The sequence below is a fragment of the Coccinella septempunctata genome, chromosome 2 (genome assembly GCF_907165205.1).
Source record: "Coccinella septempunctata chromosome 2, icCocSept1.1, whole genome shotgun sequence".
NCBI lineage: Eukaryota > Metazoa > Arthropoda > Insecta > Coleoptera > Coccinellidae > Coccinella > Coccinella septempunctata.
In genome coordinates this window covers 34685362-34710674 of record NC_058190.1, presented here as the reverse complement: position 1 = coordinate 34710674, position 25313 = coordinate 34685362, and the positions used below count along the sequence as shown (strand labels likewise).

The window sequence follows — 25313 nt, the reverse complement described above, 5'->3', positions numbered from 1 at the left end:
ATTCTTTGGCTCTCGGGTAGTAAAACCAAACATCCTAACAGAGTAATATTTTCGAAGGCTACTCTTCAAAATCTGTTTTCTGGAGTTCTGTGGATGGATCAATTCGTTCCGTTTCCGTCGTGGTGGGAGTTGTGTTACTCTGAAGAGGTCAAATAGGACCGAAACCACTTTTTCTCAATGGAGTGGTATTTGTGTCAGTAATGATGGTGGTTGGCTAGTTCGATTCAGATCGTAACATTTGTAGATTTTTCATAAGTGGATAAAATTAATTTATGATCAGCTGATTTTCACCTCTCCCTCTCCGAGATCACGAAAATATACCGACACATAAGCTATTTTATACCTCAATAATTCGGAAAATAATGCCCGATCTATAATGAATAGCATTACAGAGGCGTTTTTTAATTGAAAAAATTTTAAGCCGTTTTGAAGATACCTTTAATATTCTAAATTTTTTTACACCTCGAATACGATAGTAGGAAATTAAATAAATCAAAATTTCATATTTTATTATATAGAGGTATCTTTATTATTCTTCATCTTGTCCGCAGTTTGCAGTTCACTTCATGCCTCACGCATATATAGTGGTTATAATATTTCTTATCAAATGTTTCTTTGATTGAAAAATCAAAGGATAATAAATCATTACAATTTTTTCAATTTCTGAATTTTACTTATATAATAATCAATGAATTTATAATTTTCAATTATTTCCTAATTACAAAAATATATAGATATATACAGATAATATTTACACACATAAATAAATATATGATTAGATAAATACAGAAATAGAATCTAATTGATGCTACATTTGTAAAATTTATATGTACATTGATTATTTCATGTTCCATTTATGCCTGTTTTTTATGACTTAGTGATAATCACATGCACCTGTTTCTTCTTCTCTGACTTTCCTCTTGAGCAAATTACATGTTTTTGAGCGATGGGTTGTAGGTAACCTTTTGGTTTTTATCATAATCTTCTGTTATCGTGTTGTCCTCCTCGTTTCCACTAAAATATATAAAATTAAGTAGTTTTTTTTAGATTACCTAACATTGTAATCGGACTACGTTAATGCATTTTTTTCGCATCCTCTCTTTTTATGTTGACTTCAAAATCATGGGCAAATGGGGCTAGGTGGCACGTCCCCTCTAAATTACCCGTGACCCACCACCCTAGGTACTGAAATCGACGATTAAAAATGATTTTTGAGCAAGAGAGCATAAAATGGAGAGTTTCCTAGACACCCTAAGAAAAAATCCGTTTTTTTTCGTCATTTGCATAAAAGTATTTAGAGCATAATTTCGCTTCATGCTTTTTTTATACCCATAATGACCCATTTTGAACAATCTTACCTTGAAGTTATATTTCAAGGTCCTATCAATAAACGAGAAAAAAAATTAAGAAGAAATACAATGAATAAGAAAAAATAATAATAAAGAAAATTGTCTGAAATTACGAACACTCTAAAATCCAGTGGTAACAATTTAAAAATTCGGCATGCATATAACAAAAGAAAAAGGAGAAGAAAAAATGTTTTTAGTCTTTCACATTAACATTCTGCAGAGAGAAATGTACATTTCCTATTAAAAATTCTACTTGACCGTGAAAAGACTCTGATCTAATTATGTCAGCATTCGATATCCCCCTGAGGACTAAGAAACTTATTAATTCGAAAAATTTCTTAATTTGAAACTCCAAATCTTGCACATACCATTTATTATCAAAACTTGCTCATCGAAAATTCTCATTTACCTGTAATAGTTGTGCCTAGATGAGACGAATAGAGATTTTGGGCAATCTTTCATATATGGCCAGCATTCCGATGGACTACCAATCTTCCCCTTGCCAATGTTTTCCGCCTCGACGTATTCTGTTAGTATATCTGCAAACGGTGACTTACTGGCCCTAGAAAATAATAAAACACCTTTGGATTATTCATGAAATATTATTATTCCTATTAATAAGTATCAATTAATAACTCTTTATTTTTCTTGAAACAGCAAAAAGGTGTACCTGGTGCTGTGAAATGAAAGGTCAACCTTTTTAGAGAGGTTTCAACTTTAGGGGCTAATGATTTCAGTGCAGATGAACATCTTCAGAACCTGATGTCCCAAATAATTTAAGCTATTAATAATACAACTGAAAATGTATCCCATCAAAATTTTCAATTTTTACCTACTTCATTATTTGTGATCACTTACGTCAAGAATAGTTTCAGCATCTCCCCCAGCAATCCCAAATTATTGAGCTGATATGCTTGAACTTCGCAAATAGCCCTCAGCAGACATGCTTTTCCGTTCATTCCGAAATTTTCCAAGAAATCTTCGACTAGAAAATAAAGTAGGGCTCTCTCGCCCCCATGAAAGGTGTTCTGATGTTCCCTAGGCAGTTTTGGAGGGTCTGCTTTCAAGCCCCGCTTGGTCCTTCGATGGTGCAGAAAGCGCCCAATGTAATCTCCAAGAAGGTTGCCTGCTGCCCTACCCATTGATCTGGCCAAGAGAGGGGGGAGTACGCCGTAAGGGTTCTCATTATCTGTCAGTCCCAGTTTGTTGAAATCGACTGAAAAAAGAATATTCCTTGAACATTAATTAATATCAATCGAAGGTTTCAAGAGTCGACTGCACCGATAACGTGGTTAGAGAATTTCGATGATGAATTATTTAGTTTTCTTGGTTTTGTTGTATGAATGCAGAAGGTTTGTAACGATACTTGATTGTTTCATATAAAAATCAAGCCTCGTTAAATGTCCGTTTCCCTGAATTTTCCAGTGGAAGCAATGCAACACCGTCTGATGGAGACTTCAGTTTTGATATAGATATTCCGTTTCATTTTTCAGAATGCTGATTAATAAATTGAAATTCCGTAAAATTGAAATTTCCATCATTAATCCGCCGTAAGGATCCAAAACAAAGAAAAAGTGTCTTTCTGCATTCGGCGTTGTTTTTCCTTCCACAAAAACACACCGAATTCGCCATAAAACAACGTGGATTGCAGATAACGACAGTTTATTTTACCGATAAAGAGATAACCGCCGCCGAGAATATTTCTTCTGGGGAGAATATTCGAGAATACCGAATTTTTGGATGCAATTTTGATCACATGACCGTCCACATGTTGGAAAGTTGATAAATTGGGCCGCACCACCAGACGAACGTGATTCTTTCTTTATTCGTGATTCTTGATTCGGCGTTTCTAGATTCTTTATTCTGCGATTCATTATTCAATATTTTTCGACAGTAATTAGTACTTTCCTTGATTCATTATTCGACAATTGTTCATTCCTTTATTAATTTTTCTAAATTCGAAGATCCTACGATATGTTTCTTTTTCTTTTCTTTAAGTGGTGGTGTGACCATACCCCGTACCGGAACAAACTGTAATCTTTTCTCGATACTGCATACTTCGTGATTCAAGGTTGCATTCTTTTATTTGTTTAGTTGTGTTAATCCTTATTGTTAATCCCCTTGTTTAACGCAGACTTCTGTCGTCTGGTTCTCTGGTGAACCAAGACCAACCGACAGAAGTCTCGAAGTCGTTCCGCTGGTAATGCTTGTCGTTTACACCCAAGGTTGCCACGGAAAGACCACAGTAACCTATTCCGTCCTACCCCTGTTGTGCTCCGTTTAGATTTCCCGTTTACCGCAGACTTCTGTCGCCTGGCTCTCTGGTGACGGAAACCAATCGGCAGAGGTCTCGAAGTCTTTCTGCTGGTAATGCTTGGCGTGTACACCCAAGCTCGCCACGGAGAGACCACGATAAACTACCCCGTTGTCCTGTAAATTGTTGCATTGTGTTTCACCTGAGTCAACCCCGTCCCGTTTATTGAATAGTTTCAATTCTGGTTGGCCTGTACCCTGAGGGTCGCTGAGGGTGCTCGGGATCATCAGCTGTATATATTTCGTGACTTGGAAATCATTGTATGGTTCACTGTAATTTATATTGTTGTAATAAATTCGGTTTTAACGTATTTGTTATCGCTACCACCTTAGATAACCCCGAACTTTGTCTCCGACTAGTAGGTACCTGGGTGGGTTTGCTAAGATGACATGGGCATGTACCAACTATACTAGTACCGGACCACCACAAAGGCACTCGACAACAGACCAAATCCACGGCATCAAACATCATCTCAACAAGTCTCGAAGAGAACAAATTCTGCAGTATTTCTGGACTCATCCCAAGTATTCGACAAGGTTTGGCACAACGGACTGCTATAGCTATATGAAGCGGGCACCCCCAAATGCGAATTTTGAAACAAAAATTTCAGGGTCGTTTGTCCATCGTAGGTCCATGTTTGTCCACCCTCTTTTTATCATTTGTCCAGGCACCGTTTTAGAGATATCGGAAAAGAACTTTTTTCGGTTCATTTTCTGAGTAGCACCCCCAAATTGCAAAAACGACTTTTTAATGGTATAGATCGTTTGTCCAACCTAAGTCCACTTTTGTCTTCCAATTTTTTCATTTGTCCATCTACAGAACCAAAGAAATCCATCTATGCAAATTTTGGAAATTATGAAGTTGGCACCCCCAAATGAAAATTTTCAAACCATAATTTCAGGATCTTTTGTCCATCGTAGGTCCATGTTTGTCCACCACGGTTATTCCAACCGAACGGTTGCTCTTTCAGAATATAGGTCCTTTCGTTTGCATAAAAAGTGTAGCACTTTTCTACACTCGATTTGATTTACACCAGTGTAGAGGAAGTGTAGTTTATCTACACATAGTCAAAAGGAGATGTAGATAAACTACACCTCCTCTACACTGGTGTAAATTCAATCAGCAAGCGAATACTAAAATCGAGTGTAGAAAAGTGCTACACTTTTTATGCAAACGAAAGGACCTAATGTATCACATTTCCATCTACGGTTACTTTTATTGAGAGATAAACGACTCTAAAGCTGACCTTCGAAAAATCCTGAAACTTCTGGGTTCCGTTAAAAAATCGTCAAGACGATATATGAAATTCTCAGATTTATTACTAGAAGAGTTGCTCTTTCAGAATATATATCACACTTCCATCAACGGTTACTCTTATTGAGAGATAAACGACTCGAAATATGACCTTCGAAAAATCCTGAAAAAGATGGATTCAGTTAAAAATTCGTCAAGACCGAACGGTTGCACCGAGATGAATGAAATTCTCAGATTTATTACTAGAAGAGTTGCTCTTTCAGAATATGTATAACATTTCCATCTACGGTTACTTTTATTGAGAGATAAACGACTCGAAAGCTGACCTTCAAAAAATCCTGGAAAAGCTGGGTTCAGTCAAAAATTCGTCAAGACCGAACGGTTGCACCTAGATAGATGAAATTCTCAGATTTATTACTAGAAGAGTTGCATGGTTCTGTCGGTGGACAGATGAAGTAATTCATTGACGTCGAAGATTGAAGTAGAAAAACTAAGTAGCTTTAAAACGGATGACTTTTTTGAAAAAACGGTAAGGCATGCTTTTCGATAAATCTGAGAAAAAAAAAATTGAAAAACATAGGGTGTCCCATTTAAGAAAAACCAACCTGTATATTCTTGAGTATTCATTACCGCGTGGAATTGTTCATTTACTTACTCGTGAAAGGAAGGCTGATAGTCATGTTCGAAAAGAAGCCATCTGGAGGATACCTCACGAAAGGAAGCGACAATGACGGAGTCATCACTAAAGTGGTACCGGGGGGAAGAGCCAACCTCCCATCTTCTGTTATCCAGAGAAAACGTTTCTGCCTGGAATACGATTTTTCTTTGGACAGATTCGACGTAACCATCAGGGAAAGCAGCAGTACCAGTATCGGTCCTTTGTTTCTTGGATACCATTTTATCTGATAGAAGAATTTATTCATTCTGAAACAAAAATATTCTGCATCAATCGAAAGAATACCTACTGATAAATACTTATTTCTTGTGACCACGATTTACAAACGGAATTAAACAATCAAAAACAGCACAAGGCTGTTATAGAGCAACGTAGCTCTGAGAGCTCTGTGTAGTTGGTAGTGGTCCCCAAAATGAGAATTTTGTAAACAAAAATTGTTTCATGCGTTCTCTGAGCAGTACTAAGCAAAAAAATATTTTGAATGGCTTAGATTGCCGTTCAACGTAAGTCCTACTATCGTCAATTATTTCATTTGTCCACCCACAGAAACATATAAATTCAAGATAAAATTTTTTTGAAGTCGTGAAGTTGGCATACCCAAAAACAGATTTCAAAAGAAAAATTCAGGGTTGTTTGTCTTTCTTTACTCCATGTTTGTCCACCTTTTTTTCATTTGTCCAGGCCATTTAACATGATAGGGATTTATTTTCGTCTATTTTCTGAACAGGGCTAGGTCCACCGTTAGTCCATTGTTTTTCAGACAATTATTAAATTTTTTTACCCACAGAATCATAAAAGCCCATCATAAAAAAGTTGGTCGTCTATATTCAAAAAGAACAAGCGAATATATTCATCTGAATTCTTCATTTGGCAACTTAAAATATAAACTAGAGATCTGTAGATTTGATTTTTTTCATGGGAGGGGGAAATCACCTCAAATAAACTTTTCTGGGTGTCGAAAGTTGACCTTCAAAACATAGGGATACTTAAAGGGCTGCACCGAGGTAGGTATGTATATGAAATTTCGAGATTTTACCACAAGAGAAGCTCTTTCAGAATATGTTTTACTTTCAGCTTCATCGGTTCATCAAAATTACGTTTTTCATACACCGTGGTAAAGAGGCTTCCAAGACCTTTCAAAGAAAGTATCACCCTAACCCTCTCCCCTATTCAATTTTGAGGGGTTGAAGCGCCCCTTCTTGGGGGGTTGCACGTTCAACCCTCAAATATACCTCAAAAGATGTCTCCCAAACAAATTCATTCGACGTGTTTCGAGAAATTTTTCCAATCACTATGGGCATTGATGGAGTTTAATACTCAATGCAATGGGATAAGAAATATACGGGATGGCTCGTCTGAAATTGAACACTCTGTATATACCTAATGAAGGACAAAAATTTTAATGGGCCACTAAATTATGATAGACGTTCTTGGTGAAACTGGTCGTTCAAGGTTTTAACCATTTCATCCCTATAATAAAAAACGAATGATAAAAACCCATCAATGACCACCAAATAATTATCAGCAACAGAAGGTCTTTCCATTTCTGGCAGGAAAAGTTAGTATTGCCCTTCAAAAAAATTCAAATATTCTCTTCTTCCCCGTAGAGGGTAAGTAATTGAAGTAATATTATATGGTCTGTTCAACGTAGTTTTTGTTTTGTTTTTATTTCCCCTTAATACGCTTTACTGGTTGACCCATTTCAAAAATATAAGACTATAGAGGACTAAGAAACTTCCTTTTGAAACATTTTTTGATGTAGCCTATTTCCAAGGAGTGATTTCAGTCAATCTTTTATGATAGGCCATCCTGTATAATTCCAACTTTCCAAGGGGGTTTCTTTAACCTGCCCAATGTATGCAATTTCCAATTTTCACTGATGATAATGTTAGAAAAGTTTCAAGTTCTACCCAGTCATGTGACCTTGATAAGAATCTTGGCATATTTCCCCATAAATTAATTAACCGAAAACTGGAACTAATACTTAGGTTAATAAAATTATCTGCTGAATAATTCAACGAATGGGCCGCCGACTATTCAGCATTATCATAAACAAACAAGAATCGATACATCGAAACAGGTTTTTCTAAAATGCATATCATCGAACCGGCAGTGAAAATTTTTCTACGGCAGATGTAGTGCAAGATTCACCCACCCAAATTGCTACGTAATGCCACAGAAAGGAGTGCATTTTACGCATTTTATATAACGGCAATGCGTGCTCCACACATAACATGTGAGTACGACGAATGACGTCCGACTTGAATACAGAAAAGTTGCCGGGTTTAAAATGGGACGAAAGGTCGTAGCAACTTGTTCGCTTGATAAAGATGAGCAGCTGGGAAGAATGGCAAAAAAGTGAACGCTTAATTTGCCGCTAAAATTTCGCGATACTGCCTTAGGGTTTCTGTCAGTCAAAAAAAATTGTAAAAGCGACTATGTTGACGGTCAAGTTTCGGAATATAGTTATGATGTAATTTATACGTCCATCTGCAAAGGATTATACTCGAGCTTGGATTCTCAGCAGCTTATTGATTGATGGATAATAGTGTGGACTATGAAACTCTGCATAATCCGAGAATTGGAATGCTTTACTTTTTTGGAGCTAATGTTATGGCTTGTCATGATGGAGTGATAAATTCTAGATTGTATAAAAAGAATATAATGAAAGTGAACAACCCAACAACTTTCAAAGCATGCCTTGATCAGCAGGAAACTGTTGTTGTGCATCCTGTCGATTCCTAGACTCTATGCTCCATCATAGTAAATAAAGATGCTATACTCTTCCATCTGAGAGAAGTTTATGGTATAGACAAAGATACAGTGCTGCCATATGTTCGTCTGAAGGTTGAAGCAGTTGTTGAAAAAAGCTCGCCTATATTAGAATTATGCTTTTCCAACAACTCTACAGGTTCACGTAATAAAGACAGATATAGTTCTGCTAAACAAAGGCCTCAAAGATTTGTTGGTCGTCGAAATTTCTTCTCCTGATGGAAATAATGTGGTGATGAAAGAAGAACAAAAAGGAAAAAATACAAAGATTTAATGTTCGAACTAGATACTCTATACCGAGGTTATAAAACCTAGAAGGTGGTGTTGATTATACGATATTCAGGAGGAATGAGATCTATCTTTGCAACATAATATCAGATCATTCCAACCTGCAGAACTCAGGCACAGGTATTAGCGTGCAGAATGCATAAATAGTGCAGTCATTTGGAACTGAAAAAATTGGTGAAGAATTTTTTTTGACAGATCTCTGTTTTTTGGAAAGCTGAAGCCGCCAGAAAGGTGGTGAAGTTCATTGAGTTTTTACTGCCTGACTGGTGAACAGCGCGGGGATGCACAATAGATCTTTAGGTCAAGGTGCATGCGAGGTTGGATGACCTTTCGCCCCTCCTCTAATCTAATCTAATCTAAAGGGCAGGGTGAAAAACTATCCAATTTTTTGTGAGATCCAAACTACATCTTGGGAGTCTAACACTGCTGAGTGAGGTTTTTCCACTTACACGGACAAAGTATTTATTGCTGATGAGATCTCATAGATCCAAAAATTAAATTCCTGATAATACAAAAAAAAATATGAAAAATGATGCGAGTGTTCAAAATATCTGAAGAATTGCAAAAGTACAAAAACAAAAATGTTTCATATTCAATCGCTTAGATTATGAGATCATGAAAATTTAAAAAACCAATCCAAATTCACTGTTCGAACTTCGAACTTTATGATATTTTCAACTTTCAACGATTTTTTATTGCAGGGGGACAACCTCTAATATCTAATTCAATTTACATTTTGTACAGAATTGGTCATTTCGTTAAGCATGCTGTGTGATTTGTGTGAATCAATCAAATTTTCACAGATTTATTTTATGGTTTCGACCATAATCGTTAACTGCCATATATGTAGTTAGGGAGCCGACGATGCTAAATCGGGATTTACTCGAGCGTCGTGGAGACCTAGTGGATTTTGAAGATTAGATGGTTGAAAGAAAAAAAGGTACTATGATATATGCACTTTCAGCGGTGGGGAAAGCGTCTGCAGGGTCTCAAAGATGTAAAAAAAATCATCAGGTGTACATACTCGAGCGTGTCATATTAAGATACTGTATATTAGTGTATATGCCCTACGTGTCTCTGATAATGAATTCACGCTTATCTGACAGTTTGTGCGGTGGGACTGACCGTACGGAAGAGTTGAAAATGGTAAAAAAAAAATTCCAGCTTGTCAGATTTTTGAAGGATATGTTAATTTGACCCAAAGGAAGCTACTTTTCAAGGGACTGTCAATTTCGGCGTGACGCAAGGTTACAGCGGTCGTTTGAAAATGTAAAAAAAATCGTTACTCGAGCGTGTCATATTTTCATACAGATGGCTAATCTCGGTGTTGTAAACGTGTTGACCCATTAATCTGACACTAATCAGGGGGGGTTTTCTCAATCTGACACTGTGAAGATGATAAAAATTCTTTTTTCTTCGAATATTTCCCTGCCTGTAGCTCTAATCGTTTATGTATTCATTATGAAAGTTGTAGATAATAAAATTCTACACATTTTTTGTCTGAAGCAATTTTACATACTCTAAACCGTTCTCGAGTTAGAGGGCGAGAAGCTTAGCCACACATGCGAAAGGGCAAGGTCAATGTAAAATCCCAGTCTAATCTAAATTCATCCAATTGTCAAAATTACAAGGTATTTCTATGAAGACAATTTTGAAATTAGTCCCGAAAATTTTAGTGTTGTCTGTGACTGAACCTTAGAATGTACCTACAATTTTCCAACGAGTGAATTTTCGCTTCAGCATCTATCGCTAAACACCTCGCATTAATCGCCATATATCTCAAAAACGTTTGAACGCAGAAAAAATTGCTTGGGATAAAATTTGTAGAAAATGTTATGCTTTACAACTTTCATAATGAATGCGAAAAAGATTTGAAGCCGAGGGAAGGAGATAATTCAAAAAAACTGATTCTTGTGACCTTTATGGGCAGTTTTTATTGTTTTGGCTTGCTGATACTGTTAGATTATATTTTTTCCATTATTCTTGAATCATTCGCTTCAAAATAAGAAAAAACGCCACCGCGCTCGAGAATGTACAAGTGACGTTTTTTTTTGCAACTTTGGCGTCCTCCCACACATTTTCGACACGCTTAAATTGTCAGATTAAGAGAATATATACTTTTCAACACGTAATTAACCACATATATTTAAATCTGACATGCTCGAGTATGTACAATGATCGTTTTTTTACTATTCTGACAGGTTGTCCTAGACTACTCCCCCTATATATAGGTCTAATTTTTGGTAGAGGTACTCTACAGGGTCCAAGGTATGTCCCCTTGTATTAATCTGACACGCTCGAGTAAATCCCGAATTTCCCTTTTCGGCTCCCCAACTGATACACCAGACATCAAAATATTACTGTTTGTTTCTTTTATTAACAATTAAGGTGAACATAGTTTATTCATTGGTTGAAAAAATTGAAATAATTTCTTTGATTTCCGAAAAATATGCTGAACACACAAAAGAAAGGCTTTTCAAACGAATTATCACTTACCCCATCTACCCTATTCAAAATAAGGGGATGGGGTTTTGAATTTGATCAAAGAAGTTGTTGGTATCAAAAATCGACGTATTCATACGTTTTTATAAAATTCGTTCCTGCCTACCTTCAGAGGCGCTGTTTTGTATTCAATGGCCCACTCTGTATTAGACAAAGATTCTGAATGCAGATTCTATATATTGAACAAGCTGAGCCTATAAGAAGAGACAGATATCTCTAAGAAGAATCAAAAATAGTTAACAACTTCTCATAACACAGCTTCAATCTTACATAAATGATTTTAAATTAACCATTTCCCCGATAGATCTTGACTTAAATTAATTGGCTGTTAGTCAGTCGTTGCTAGAAACTATCGGCATACCATGGATAAATGACTTAATGGATATAATATCATTGCTACATGCTTTTTCACACTTGTTTTTGCGTGATGAGTATAACTTCATTGAATTTTTGAATTTCAACTAAAAGCAATTGCTATACAAGAACTACCAAGTGAGATCGAAACACTTATTCTACTGATTTTTATCAGCTTTTCTCCCGAATTCATACAAATCATACATTGAGTGAGAAAAAGCATCTCCATTCTTGAAACGTCATATCAATCTTATGTCATTACTATTCAATCTACATGGATAATTCAACGAATTTGCATATGGGGAATTCAAAGCAATGGGCGCAATAAACTGCCGTGTTTTCATGCAAGTAACTGTACGTTCAGTTCAGTTGGAGTATTTCTGTAATGTTTCCATCAACGAAATGTTATTGGAAACATTAACACAGATTATAAAATGGGTAATGAGAAATTCTCTCCATCTTCTGCCGTCCTTTCAAGTAGTAGGCGTTTTAAGGAACTTTTTAAGGTTTTTTCGTTGCGTGTGTACTGTGTAGTCATTCGAAGGTCAACTCTGTAATTTCAGAGCACACAAAGTTTGAATGCAGTCGTAACTGACTGCAGTTATTTCTCCACTCATTGAACCTTATCAATCAACATGGATATCAGAAATAGCAAAAATATAGAATCTTCGATGAGCAATACCTAAATATATTAAAGAAATATTCTTGGCCTTTCATGAAATTTTTTTTATCAGTGATACATATATCACTTTCCCACAAATCAAGAGTCGGTCCAGTATTCTAGGTTTAAAAGAAGCTTTCAGTTTGAAAATTAAAATACCGGCAGTCTTTATAGATATGTAACATCTTTAGAGGCGCTGGACAAACGCCAATAAAATTTAATAAAGAGCGAGTCTACTTTTTTATATTTTCCTACAGAGTCTCCGATTTGTACCTGCTCAATAACTGCTTTGAATTTTCTTCAAACTTTTTCATGACACGACCCCCATAGTATGAAGAATATTTTGTAACCCCCCTAATATTTGATTTTTTATATCACCTAGTATTCGTACGAATTGACATTTTCATCAATTTCGCAAATAAGAAGTGAGTAAAGAAATCGCTTAAATTTAGAAACAGTAGCGAAAATGAATCATTCCAAACTTTATGAGTTGAGAAGCTTTTTTTAATTTTATTCATTGTTTGATTGCTCTACTCGAGTATTTTTTCAGAAACGAAGATAATGACCAAAGTTGAAATCGCCCAAATTTAAATTTTGGTGTATAACTCAAAAACAAAAGAAGATAGAAGAATGCAGTTGATGGCATTATTAGTTTCTCGAAAAAAGACGACTCTATCTCGTTGGGTTAAAAAGTTGTAGTTCAGGTATCACCAATTTTGCCCACCCTGTACATAATTCAGTTTAAAAATGATATATTATGATGACTCTCATTTTAGTTGTTACGATTTCTCGTAATATTTCACATGGAAGTTTTGAACAATTAATGAAATATTCGAGGAATGGCATTTCTTTATTTAGTTGAGGAGTATTGTTAGTGAAGAAATATTACAACAACAAATTGATGATATTCATTATGATTTCATTTGGTAGCATTGTTGTTCGAAAAATATATTGCTAGCATTCCGTAGTTTCAATCAACTGTTTTTTGACCCCATAACTAAATCACTTGATAATTTTGCTCAATTGATTTTTTGGTATGTAATTTATTTGATATTATATTTATGTGGATCAGGTTTGCAGTCAAAAATAAAACAAGTATGTATATTGATATAATAGTAGCAAGAACTGATTAAACAATGTGGCGTTTTTCTAAAAGGCTTGGGTAAAAATGATTCTGATAAAAAATCTTAATTCTGATGGAGTATCAAAGTATCAAAGAAATTGTGTCGATGTCGGTTCAATTTACGTATTTAGCATCATTAATAACAGAGAAACACGTTTTGCAAGGATAGAATGACAGAACATCGGAACCAGTCTGTGTGATTCACATATGGAATAAGTATCTACATATCATTCATATTCTGCATCAACTTTACATTCTCGTTTTTATATCGAAAAATTATCTGATTGAGTACCTAGCCGGTATTCCCTTTATATTCTCCTGTATAGATACGTTTCCAATACAGATTTTTCCGCAAGAAAAAATTGTTGAATCAAACTCAAAGTGTTAGCGTTAAGTAGGTACGAATATTAAAATGGTTTGATTCTCAATTCTCAAAGTTAGATGATACTTAGATGCTCCTGACTTTTCATCTATCCGAACAGTGTAAGAGATAGAACTCATCAAAATAAATCATTTCACCAGAAACCACCTATACTTACAGGGTGAGTCTTTGACTTTGACAAATATTTTAAGAGTAGAAAAACTTTTTTCCTACCATTTTTTCCGATTCGGCCCTGATAAGAAGATATATCCTTTTTAAGTTTTCATAACTATAGCTGTGCCACCTCTGGAAAAATAAAATTTCCTTCAGAATAACTACCTAAATTTATGACACTACAAATCTGTGGATCTTTTAAAAATAGTTGCATTTGGTAGTACGTACACAATTTTTCGAATTTCACAGATAGATATACTTTTTGATTTTGGAACATCAAATTACTCGAAAACGGCGCATTATACGAGAAAATATGAAGAATACTTTTATTTTATAAAACGTTCAATTATTTATTAGATAGAGTCGAACTTAGTTTCAAGAGTTTGGTTCTTCGAATATTTGGTGTATTTATGGTACGTAATCGTTATAATGAAAAAACTGAAAGAAGTGACTGATATCTTGTGTTCGAAAAAGATTCATCAAATAAATGAAAAACTATATTCCGAAATTCATTTCCTTCGATAAAACCCTTTGTGTTTGGTTTTTCAACAGCCTGCATTTTTTCCGAAAATGCATGGTAAAGGAAAAAAGTGTTTCTTTTGACCTAAAGATTCTACTGTTAAAATTTTTGTACGAGTCAAAGATTCACCCTTTATAATGTTTCGTATAACCCAATCTAGCGTAGTATCTTAGAATTTCTGATAAATATACCTTTACCAATTGTTGAATGAAATACAGGAAGTTTATTAAAAAAAATTTAATAGAAGGATATTCCTTCATATATTATACTAAAGGAATTCTTTGAACCATTTCATCTGGATAGCGTTGAGTAACTGAGACTTATGATGGAAATGGTTATAAAAGTAAGTTGAAGAATGATGTTGGCTGTAAAAGTTACTAGTTCAACTTTTCATTCTATGCCCATCGAAAAATACGAGGATATATTAAAAAATTCTTAGCCTACTATAGAACCAAACAAAATTTCAATGTCAAAATATTTTATTTCTCAACATATTCTTCTCTTAATTGGATACATTTATTACAGCGAACCTACAACTTCTCTAGAACTTTAAAAAAAAAATGTTTCTTCTGGCTCTGTAAACCAAACCTCCACAGCTTTTATTACCTCCTCGTTGGAAGAAAATTTACAACCTTTCAAACTTTTTTTCAGTTGATAAAAGAGATGATAGTCGGATGGAGCCAAATCTGGTGAATAAGGGGGGTGTTCTAGTAATTCAAACCCTAAATCATGAATCTCATGGCAACATGATGAGATTTGTGTGCAGAGGTGTTATCCTGCAAAAACAAAACACCTTTGGATAGCTTTCCGCTCCTTTTCTCTTCAATTATTTCCCATAGAGTGGTCAGTAATATCGAATAGTAATCTCCGGCTATTGTTCTACCCTTATCCAAAAAATCAATCATGATTATTCCATGGAAATCCCAAAAAACTGAAGCAAGAACTTTTCCAGCAGATTTTTGGACACGAAACTTCCTAGGTCTTGGAGAACCAGTGTGTCGCCATTCCATCGAATGTTGCTTTGTTTCTGGATCTGTAAATGTACCCAAGTCTCATCCATAGTAACAATTCGGTTTAAGAATAAGTCTACATCGTTTTCAAATCGAGCACAGATCGAACGCGATGCTTCTACCCTTGCACGCTTTTCGTCAACATTCAAACATATGGAGATCCATTTTGCAGCAATTTTTCTCATGTCCAAATTGACGTGAACTATATGCTGAACGCGTTCGTATGAAATATTCAGTGCTTCAGATATCCGTTTTAGTCCAGTTCGACGGTCTGATAAAATCATTTCATGAACTGCATCGATATTTTCGGGGACTGACACAGAAACTGGCCTTCCCGATCGGTTATCATATTCAATGGAAAATTTACCTCTTTTTAAGCTTGCAGTCCAATTTTTCACGGTCGCATACGAAGGACTAGGCATATCTTCGTAAATCTGCTTACCTCTTAACCCGTTTAAATACAGCTACTTGATGATGACTCGATACTCCAATTTTCGAATTTCACAATTTCGGTAGACATCTTTTTTCTTTTAAATCATTGCGTAACTCTGGTTTACTTTTTCGACCTCAAACTTCACACTGACACTTCTAATGAGCTATTGTTCGTTGCTATGGTAACGCAATATTTTTTTATGCATTTAAGTCTAGGCTAACTAGATATCAATACATCCTCGTAGAAACGTAGCAGTTATAAGAAAGCTTCAGAAACGAATCTATCTAATATTAATTCTTATTTCTTACAAACATATAATGGAAGCTTCTATATTTCTAACATTCGTTGATGACTGGGTCTTAATCATCAAATTCCCCAAAAAAATAGGACATGCCTTGAAGGCTTCAAAACCCCTGATAATCAAGTGTTGGCAGCTGGTTAATTATAAACTTACGTCGAAGCGCCAAAAATTCCATCCGATTCTGCGAACAGGAGCCGAGGGTTATTCCGAAACCTGCTAGATTATCTAGCTGATTGTACGTTTGTCAAGTAGGCGATCGTCCCCAATAACCGAATTGAGTGTAATATATTATTTGCACGTTTTGGCCAGGTCAGGTCGGGAGGTACAATGGTGCCTAATTGCGTATTCTGGAGATGATTGAAAATCGACATTCGATCAATAATTAAAAACAGGTAGCAGGTATTTTCTCTCGTTCTCTAGGGAGGAGTTGATAACACGATAATTTTAACTGTTATACGGTACGGAACTCATTTTAATCATCCGCATGCCATGAAATATTGATGAGTGAGAATAGGTTACAATTTCTTTCAATAAGTGTTGCCTTGTCCCATATTGGATACAATGATATACAGAAAAAATCGAAGATCGGATGATTGAAGATGTGGAAGTAAAAAAGCTGCATGGGTACATCTTAGAAATAAATCTAGGTTCTTCTTCAAACTAAGAATTTGATATCCCTTCACATTTGTCGATGCAATAAGTAGGTAACACGTTATGTAGTGCCTTTTATATGCATCATTACCATTATCATTCTTTTTTGCTGCCTGTCACAGTCCTAAATCATAATTTCTAATAGATGCTGGGCATTTCTCCTAGAATATTTATCTAAATTTTTTTATCTTTAGTTCTGTCATATCAGAACGAAGAATTTTCAATAAGGTTTTAATTTCTACAAAAGGTTTTCTTACTCCAAAGAGGTGAGCTTTACTTTTATCATAAAAAAATGTGCTTTCAAAAGGTGTTCTTTTGTGATTTTACCGATATGAAATCTGAACATCGACTAAGCACTTATTATGAAGATTTTCTTCTTCTTCTACGTGCGGTGGCTCCCCCATCCCGCCAAGACTTGTTTCTCGCCTAGGGTTGTTGTCTTTATAGTTAGGGAGCCCACGATGCTATATAGCAGGGGTTCCCAATCTTTTCTTGGCCAGAGACCTCTTTTATATTATTCTTGTTAGCAGGGGGCATCTTCAATGAACCTGTAATAAATCTCTAACAAGCTCGATGCGGCTGCTCGGTCTTAACGATTATTTAATGGATTCCATATTATTGGAAAATTTTCGATAGTATCCTTTCGAGTGGATTATCTCTTAATAACAATAACCGTAGATGGAAATGTGTTACATATTCTGAAAGAACAACTCTTCTATACTTCATTCACTTTTATTTTAGGAGTCGGTTGGCCATGGAAATTTGACACATTTCACTCTGTATAGTACGAAAATGTGGGGTTATGAAGCTTGTCAAAACATTTTTGGGTTTTAAATCAACGCTATGTTGCCCGTTCTACGTAAAAGTTTCTGTTATTACGTAGTTTATCACAATGTCGAATTTCTTCGGAAAATATGTGACGAACATAATTGCAGTTCATACAAACTGATTGAAGGCATACCAAATCCAGTTATTTGCATGGAAAATACAAGAGATCAGTATAATATCATAATATGCATTAGCTTGAGGAGAGTTAATGTTCGTTATCTTCTTTGGCTAACATAATTTGTAGATTTCAAAAATATTAACCCGAAGATGAAATGCATATGATGCAGTGGTTGGGAATGGGTATCTCCCGAAGGAATTAACAGATAATTACAAGAATGTTAAATTCTTCAACAAAAATCATCTTGCATTAATATAAGTAAAAGGAATTTAAGTTAAGATGAACTTCACCTTTGAACATAAATTTGAAAAATTTCACATGAATAAGCAATTAACAGGACAACTGGCGCGTATTTGTGGCTATTTATCTTGATACATTGAAACAATTATAATAATTAGGTATTTATTGGTACCTTAAGACATTTACAATGTATAGGACAAGTCAAATGAAAAATAGAAAAATCCATTTTAGGAAACTTATTTTCCGATGACATTTATCGAAAATCCTGTAGTAAACTTTTCGCATTAATTCACTCAAACATAAAATTCTCAAATGCCACCACTGTTTTGGTTCTCCCAAAAAAAGGAAATTCTTTTTCATCCTCTTCATTCACAATCTTTCTGATTGTGGAAATATTCAGCTGAAAGATAAGTCGTTTAGATTCAGATGAAACATTATATTAATTCTCTTACATTGAATATACTCGCTACCGTCTGACGTATTGTGGATTTTAGAATATCAGGGTATAACAATTTGAATGAGCGGACCTGAATTCTAAATAGCACTTCCTGAAACCCTGTCTCTTTTTTCAATCACTTTCGGCATTTTCGTAATAAAAATTGATATTAGTTGTGGCAACGGCGTTATGACATTAACGACATTTCATGAGTGCCAACCTAACTTCGTTCTAGTTACAAAAACTTGAGAATATTATTTCATGGCCAACCGACTGCTAGAATAAATTTGAATGAAGTATAGTAATAAATCTGACAATTTTATGGAGCTCGATGCAGCCGTTCAGTTATTTAATTGATTCCATCTTTTTGGAAATTTTTCGAAAGTCACCTTTCGAGTGGATTATCTCTCAATAACAATAACCGTAGATGGAATTGTGATAGGTACATATTCTGAAAGAGCAACTCTTTTCGTTATAAATCTGAAAATTTTATGGAGCTCGATGCAGCCGTTCGGTCTTGACGATTATTTAATTGATTCCATCTTTTTGGAAATTTTTCGATAGTCACTTGTGAGTGGATTATCTCTCAATAACAAAAACTGTAGATGGAATTGTGATACAAATTCTGAAAGGGCAATTCTTCTAATAATAAATTATATAGATTATCCACTAGTTGAAAAGGTTTCGAAACATATTTATTTGAACTCAGGTTTACAAAATTTCCTTAGAGTGATACATTCCATATGGGAAAATGCAGAGCTTTCCTGCATTTTCCTCCTCGATGTTGATTTTTTCCTCAAAAAGACATTTCAGTATTCTCCAACTGTCACAGCATATACAGGGTGTTTCACCTGTGACGCGGATCTCGGTTACGCTTAACCCTTTCAGGCCCAAATTAGAATATTTCATTCAAAATAAACTTTATTCAGATTTTCAAGTCAAAAATGCATGAAATTCAATATTTTCCACTGATTTCATTGAATATCTATTTTCATTTTTTTTTAATGGTAGTAATAAATACCTATAATTATTTCTTGTGGAAGGCAAGAGAACGGTTTTTTTGTTTTTTTGTCATTTAAGAGTAATAATCGATTCAAATCAAAGTACGACCATTTCCGAAAAACTATTGCAACCCGCTATGAGAGGCCGCCTTCATCGAGCTCAAATTTCGAGACCCGTATCTCCCAGAAAAATCATCGTGGTTCTAAATGTACATATTCTGAAAGAGCAGCTCTCCTAGTAATAAATCTCGAAAATTCATCGACCTCGATGCAAGCGTTTGGTCTTGACGATTTTTTAACTACTCCCATCGTTGGGAATTTTTCGGACTAAGTATAGTACCTATTCTTCTTGATTATGGCTATAATTCACTTGTACGATGTACGAAATTCGGCTTCGTCTTTTTTGGTAAACGTCATTAAAAGATCCTACCATCTATTGTTTCTGTAGAATACTATACGAGGTAAGTATGTATTTATTATATAGGGTGTTTTCAAAGGTGAGGCCTTTTTTCGAAAGAAGGTAGAACTCATCAAAATAAGTCGTTTGACCAAAAATTGTCTATATAAAATATCCAAGATGTCTGAGATACAACCCCTAGAAGTTCGAAAAAATTTCATTGAATTTCAAGTACGGGACTGTGGAAGGTGACTCCGGCATCGCAAAAACGAAACAAAACATAAACATATGGCTGGACAGTGAATGGTTCAGTACCAAGTTCATCGGATTAGATCAGGTCACTTTTGAGAGAATTATAATTGTTGTATCGAGCAATTTAGGGTGAAAAAAAATTTTGAAAATCGAGGCAGTTTCTTGAAAGTGCTTATGTTTGTTATGTTGAAAAAGTTCTATGATGTTCCCCATTTCATCCTATTTTTACAACGATTGTTGGAATGTTCGAACAAGAAGATTGTGATGCCCATTGTGAAAAAATTCGTGAATAATTTAGACGAGTTTTATTGGTGAGATTTTGAAGTATTTTCCTATTCTTTACACTTGTGTCCTAAGTCTCTTCTGTCAATTCGTCAATTGGTATCGAAATGAGCCATTTCATAAAATCGTGTAAGTTACTAAAAAATAATGAGAACAATTCGACAATCCTAAGTTTCCATTTTTATTACCACGTAAATATCGAACGAGCCAATATCCTAAACCAAACCACATGGTCGAATCAGGATATAAGTTTTATCCCACTGCTTTGCGATAATTCGGCTAACAAACGGTCTAGGGTCGTATTAGGATCTATTTCAGTAATCATTTTCAATTTTTTTTTCAACTTTGTCATTTTAAAAGTTTTGTATAGGTGATTTTTGGTGAAACGCTTCATTTTGACTAGTTCTGTTGAAAGAAAAGCCTCACCTTCAAATACACCCTGTATCTTTGGTTCAGATAGACTTATTTTGGCGCTGAGGAATGAAACTATAAAACACGCATATCCGAAAGCATTGATTCTGATCGGGTCAAGAAACACGAAATTTGTATTGACAGTATTGACACAGTAGTACAATACATGAATGACCTTGACGACCTTGTATTGGACGTTGTCGCATCGATTTATGTGGAACTTCGATACTGCTACTAGATTTCAACAAAAGGTCCCCTGTTTCATTTGATTGGCATCGTTGATTGAGTTATGCGATAGGTTCTGATCAGCTCAAATAAGGGCGTAACCGGTCTTCCGCTACTCACAGTACTCAGTACGCACTACTTCGATATAGGTTCGCTCTCGATGGTATGTATATACTGGAATCATAGACTAATTAGTCTATGACTGGAATGAAGATCTCTGCTAGGCCACTTGTTATTATCTTTCATAGCCTCATGAAGTAAACTCTCTTCTTGAGTAATTATCTTTCAAAATAACAACTTAACAATAAACATAATATGACATAAGTTTATGTGACACCGGAGTGCCTTTCACGTCAGAGCAACTACTGAGGAATGTGCATGATGAAATTAAATAATATTTGTAACGAGGATTCTTCTGCTCTTCCCAATAATTTGATCGAAATTACAGAAAAGTGCAATATATATTTTAATCGATTCACGTCAAGAATGACGATTACATATATACCTACATACCTACCTATTCTGAACAAAGCAATATTGTTCTTCACGGCTCAAGTCCTACTGAAGAATAATTGAATTCTTCATCATGAAATACTATTGAGACAGAGAAACTGAATGTTAATTAGAATCAATAGAATATCGAAAAAAGATTTGAGTGTTAACTAAAGACGGTCTATCGCGGAGTTATTATTCCTTCTAAATATGAGAAAAAATTCCTTCATTCATTCTAAAATATTAATTCAACGATGCTTTTTCTTCCTAAATTTTTCAATGTTTTACCGTCACACTTGAGGGGGCTTCTCCTTAATTGTTTTAAAAATAAAATAAAGTTGTTCTTAGTGAAACAGGCAATGTATGACATAAATGATTTCCTCAAATGTGATTTTTCAGCGTTTTAGATTTTTCCTACTTCAGTTATTTAGGTAGATATTTGCTTGTTGTGTTGATTTTAACAGGATTATAATTTTGACGAATGTATATACTTTTTGTATGCTAACATGAATAAACTTACTCTTACTCTTCAATACCTTTACGAACCAATTATTATTATTGTTTCACGATAAATTCAGATTTCATTCGAAATTCTATATAAGATGCAAATGGCTATTGTGAAGGAAGAAGATGAATTACATTTTTTCTTCTTACTACAACAATTTTTATTGAAGATAGGATAGGAATAGGATTCAATGAGTGAACGAAGGAGTTTATGTTCATGACCCCTTCAAATCTCCAGCATTGCAATTCCGAAAGTACTGAAGGAATAAGACATTTTTCCGTTCTTTATTGCATCATTTGCATTGCAATTTTTTTTTGGTGATGAAAGCGTCCATAGTATGTTTAATTATAATTAAATCTTTGCCAGAGTGAATAAATAAAAAAGTGTGTTTCATTACCACCTACCCATCAGCATGTATAAATTGAATACATTCTGATTGGAGTACCTTTACCATTGCCGTGAATTTACGAGCTTACAAAATTGGAAATTTCATTGAGAATGAAATACAGAAGAAATCGAATTAACAAAAAATTTCAAAACTAGAAATGTGTATTTGATTTAAAAACAATTGAAGAATACTCAAAGCGATCTGTACAATTTTCGAGCATCTAGTTATTAACCCTTTATCGAACATATTGAAAACGAAATTAAAATTCCTAGCGAACATCTGTACATTTATTGAATTTCGATATATTAATTCAAATTGAATTAACTAAAATTATAGATAATGACATTTTGAAAATTTTATGTTTCATTGGAACGCTCTTTATTTTCAAGTACTGAATTTTCAAAACTATTTATAGTGATTAAAGAAGTTTTGCCAATTTTCCAATTTTCATTTTTCGATTTTAGCCCTGGCAATTCACGGTTCTCACTTTATTACAATTTAAAATAACCAAATCAAAATTCAAATTTGAATTTCAATTATAATTTACGATATGATAATAAAAATAATTGAATAAAAATTTATTTACCTTGAGATTCCAATCAAAAGAATATTGTAATTTTCACAATTATTGAATATTTTCTAACGAGAATTCTATTGCCTCAGATTTCTGTAAATAATTCCAGAAAAATCGGAAAAATTGATATCTCTTTTTCCGAAAGCTCTTAATTTCACCCAAAAATTTTGAACGAATAAACTTGAATTCTAAAGAAATTCGATCAATACACCCTAAAGAAATAAAGGTGAGCAAATCCAACCAAAATATGATAAAAAATTATTTCGTACCTGTTTTTTCTAACTTTAGCACTTAAATTATTCCTATGTACGTCCACATATCACATAGAAATAAAATGCGTATCAAAGTTTTCTTCCACAAGAAAAAACCCAAAAACTCGATAACTTTCAAACCAAGACTATTTCCCGGCTAAACGGAGCAGGATGTTTTGTCGGACGGCCGGTTTGATACCGTGGCTGTACTCACTGACCGACTACAGAATTTGCAATAATTTGACACGGTGCCCTCGTCGTCTGTGATGCCGGCCGTTGGACACTTTTTGGGTCAAGCGTGTGCCTGATATAGTTTCGAAATTTTTGGCACCCACAGAGAGTGAATGAAGAAGAGATGCCAGTGTCTATATACCAGGCCCATTGTTACTTTAGGAGCGGGGGTAAAAGCTCATTGTCATGCTCATTAGGTATTCTGTGAGCGATGTGAATGAAGATTTCGGATTGATTAATTCTATGACAAGTTTGGAAAACACAAATTGGAAATTTTTCATTCTGTGTTGGTTACAACCACAGACATAGAGGTTGTAAACTGAGCATTTCTCAACAAGCTTTCAAGTAAATAATTATTCGATCAAAAAACTTTCTGATATAAGATAAACCACGTTTTTGAACTGAAAGCAGGGGTGGGACGAAGATAAATTTTGGGGAATGTAAAGCATCGAAATTTTCCCGACTGCTCTGAAATTTTTCCAACCGCTTTGAAAATTTGCCTACTCCGTTCAACATTGGGGGGATGCACAAAAGTTTTTCAAAGTTATCACCATTAATTTGTTTTCCGCACAGTCTTACCAGGTGAAAAAATTGGGTTAATTTTCGGTACCAATTATAACACATTGAGATCGAATAATTTCTCAAGCACTTAATAACTTTTCTCAATTTTTCCTCACTGTTTTTACCTTATCTCCATTTCGCAATACACGAAGTTTTTCAGATCTCAGTCTCAAACTCAAATGAACCGAATAATGACCCCATTGAAATTTAACGAATTCTCATGGAAATTTGGGGGGTGATAACTTCACCATCTTGAATATTATATAAATTTTGGTACAGTGGCTTCTTTTCAATTGTTCTATCTTCCTTCAAAAAAAAAAGACAAACCTTCGAAAACACCCTCTATTGTAAGTAGTACTACTGAAAATTGAATAGAGTATAATTAAATTGAGTATTACGTATGGTGTTAGTGAACTACACCTGCTTTCAATGTCCTTGACTTGGCCCCTAGTTTTTGGAAATGTTTGATATACCTATAGGTATTAGCTTTGGTCAAATATTTGAACAGATCTTTTGCCCCCTCATTTTGGTGGTTTTGTGACATATGCATCGAGTGAAATTAACAAGTGAATTATCAATATAATACTATTTCCAGTATTTCTAAGGACTATCCAAATATACTATCGGAAAAATTATCGAATATACGTATGCAAAAGTTATGACGGAAAAAACATCATTCAGAAAAATAAATTTTTTTCACTTGTTTTCAAAATTAAATGGTATAGATTGTATAAAGACCATTTTCCACAGTTTTTTCTCATTTCAACTATTTTTCTTGCATAAAATAAGTAGGTACTACAAATATTTTTTTAAATGGTTTCCATGTCTAAGTTCGATACCTCATTTGGTTAGCCTTTGATTCTTCAAAGGTAGCATTCTTACTATCATGATAGTTCATACATTATACTCAATTGGAAATAATATAGTAAAATTTTTGGCCTGAAATTAATTTTATTTGAAGAATATAAGTAGGTATTTGGAGAAAAACTATAGAAAATGGAAACTATTAAAAATGCCCCCAGTTGATGAGAATCTTTGATTAAACATAGAATAAAAAATGATTCTCTAACGAAAATTTAAACCTTGTAGTCAAAGTTTTTCATCATCACAATAATATCATCTCCCATGGATTAATTTAAAACTGAGTTTTAAATTTTATTAATCGGGCTAAATAATAAGTTAGCAATAATGAATTAGATGAAGGTATAGCGAAATTAAAAAGATATCGCTCGATTGAAAATATACAGGCTGTTGAAAATCCATAAGAGAAATGCAATTCTCAGTTATATCTCACAAATGATTGAATCGAATAGAATGTTTTTCATTGATGTGATCTGCTACGAACACAAAGTTCCAATTGTGAAGAGTTTCCTGCTAC

At 34.5% G+C, this 25313-nt stretch overlaps 1 protein-coding gene across 1 annotated transcript; it reads right to left on the bottom strand.

Annotated features, from left to right (window-relative positions):
* Positions 1 to 501: 501 nt before the first annotated feature.
* On the bottom strand, positions 502 to 23468 carry LOC123307632. Its single transcript, XM_044890018.1, has 5 exons — positions 23162 to 23468; positions 5573 to 5841; positions 2208 to 2565; positions 1759 to 1911; positions 502 to 1014 (listed from the first exon to the last, which is right to left on the bottom strand). The coding sequence occupies exons 2-5, from the start codon at positions 5838 to 5840 to the stop codon at positions 930 to 932; spliced, it is 864 nt and encodes a 287-aa protein (XP_044745953.1). The 5' UTR covers position 5841; positions 23162 to 23468; the 3' UTR covers positions 502 to 929.
* Between the last annotated feature and the right edge of the window lie 1845 nt (positions 23469 to 25313).

Bases quoted from the DNA above. Each gene is read 5' to 3' on its own strand.
- LOC123307632 (XM_044890018.1), bottom strand. From the start codon at position 5,840: ATGAATAAATTCTTCTATCAGATAAAATGGTATCCAAGAAACAAAGGA. The intron at 1,912-2,207 runs GTAAGTGATCAC...ATTATTTTCTAG, and splicing joins ATGCTGAAACTATTCTTGAC to GGCCAGTAAGTCACCGTTTG. The intron at 1,015-1,758 runs GTAAATGAGAAT...TATATATTTTAG, and splicing joins TCTAGGCACAACTATTACAG to TGGAAACGAGGAGGACAACA.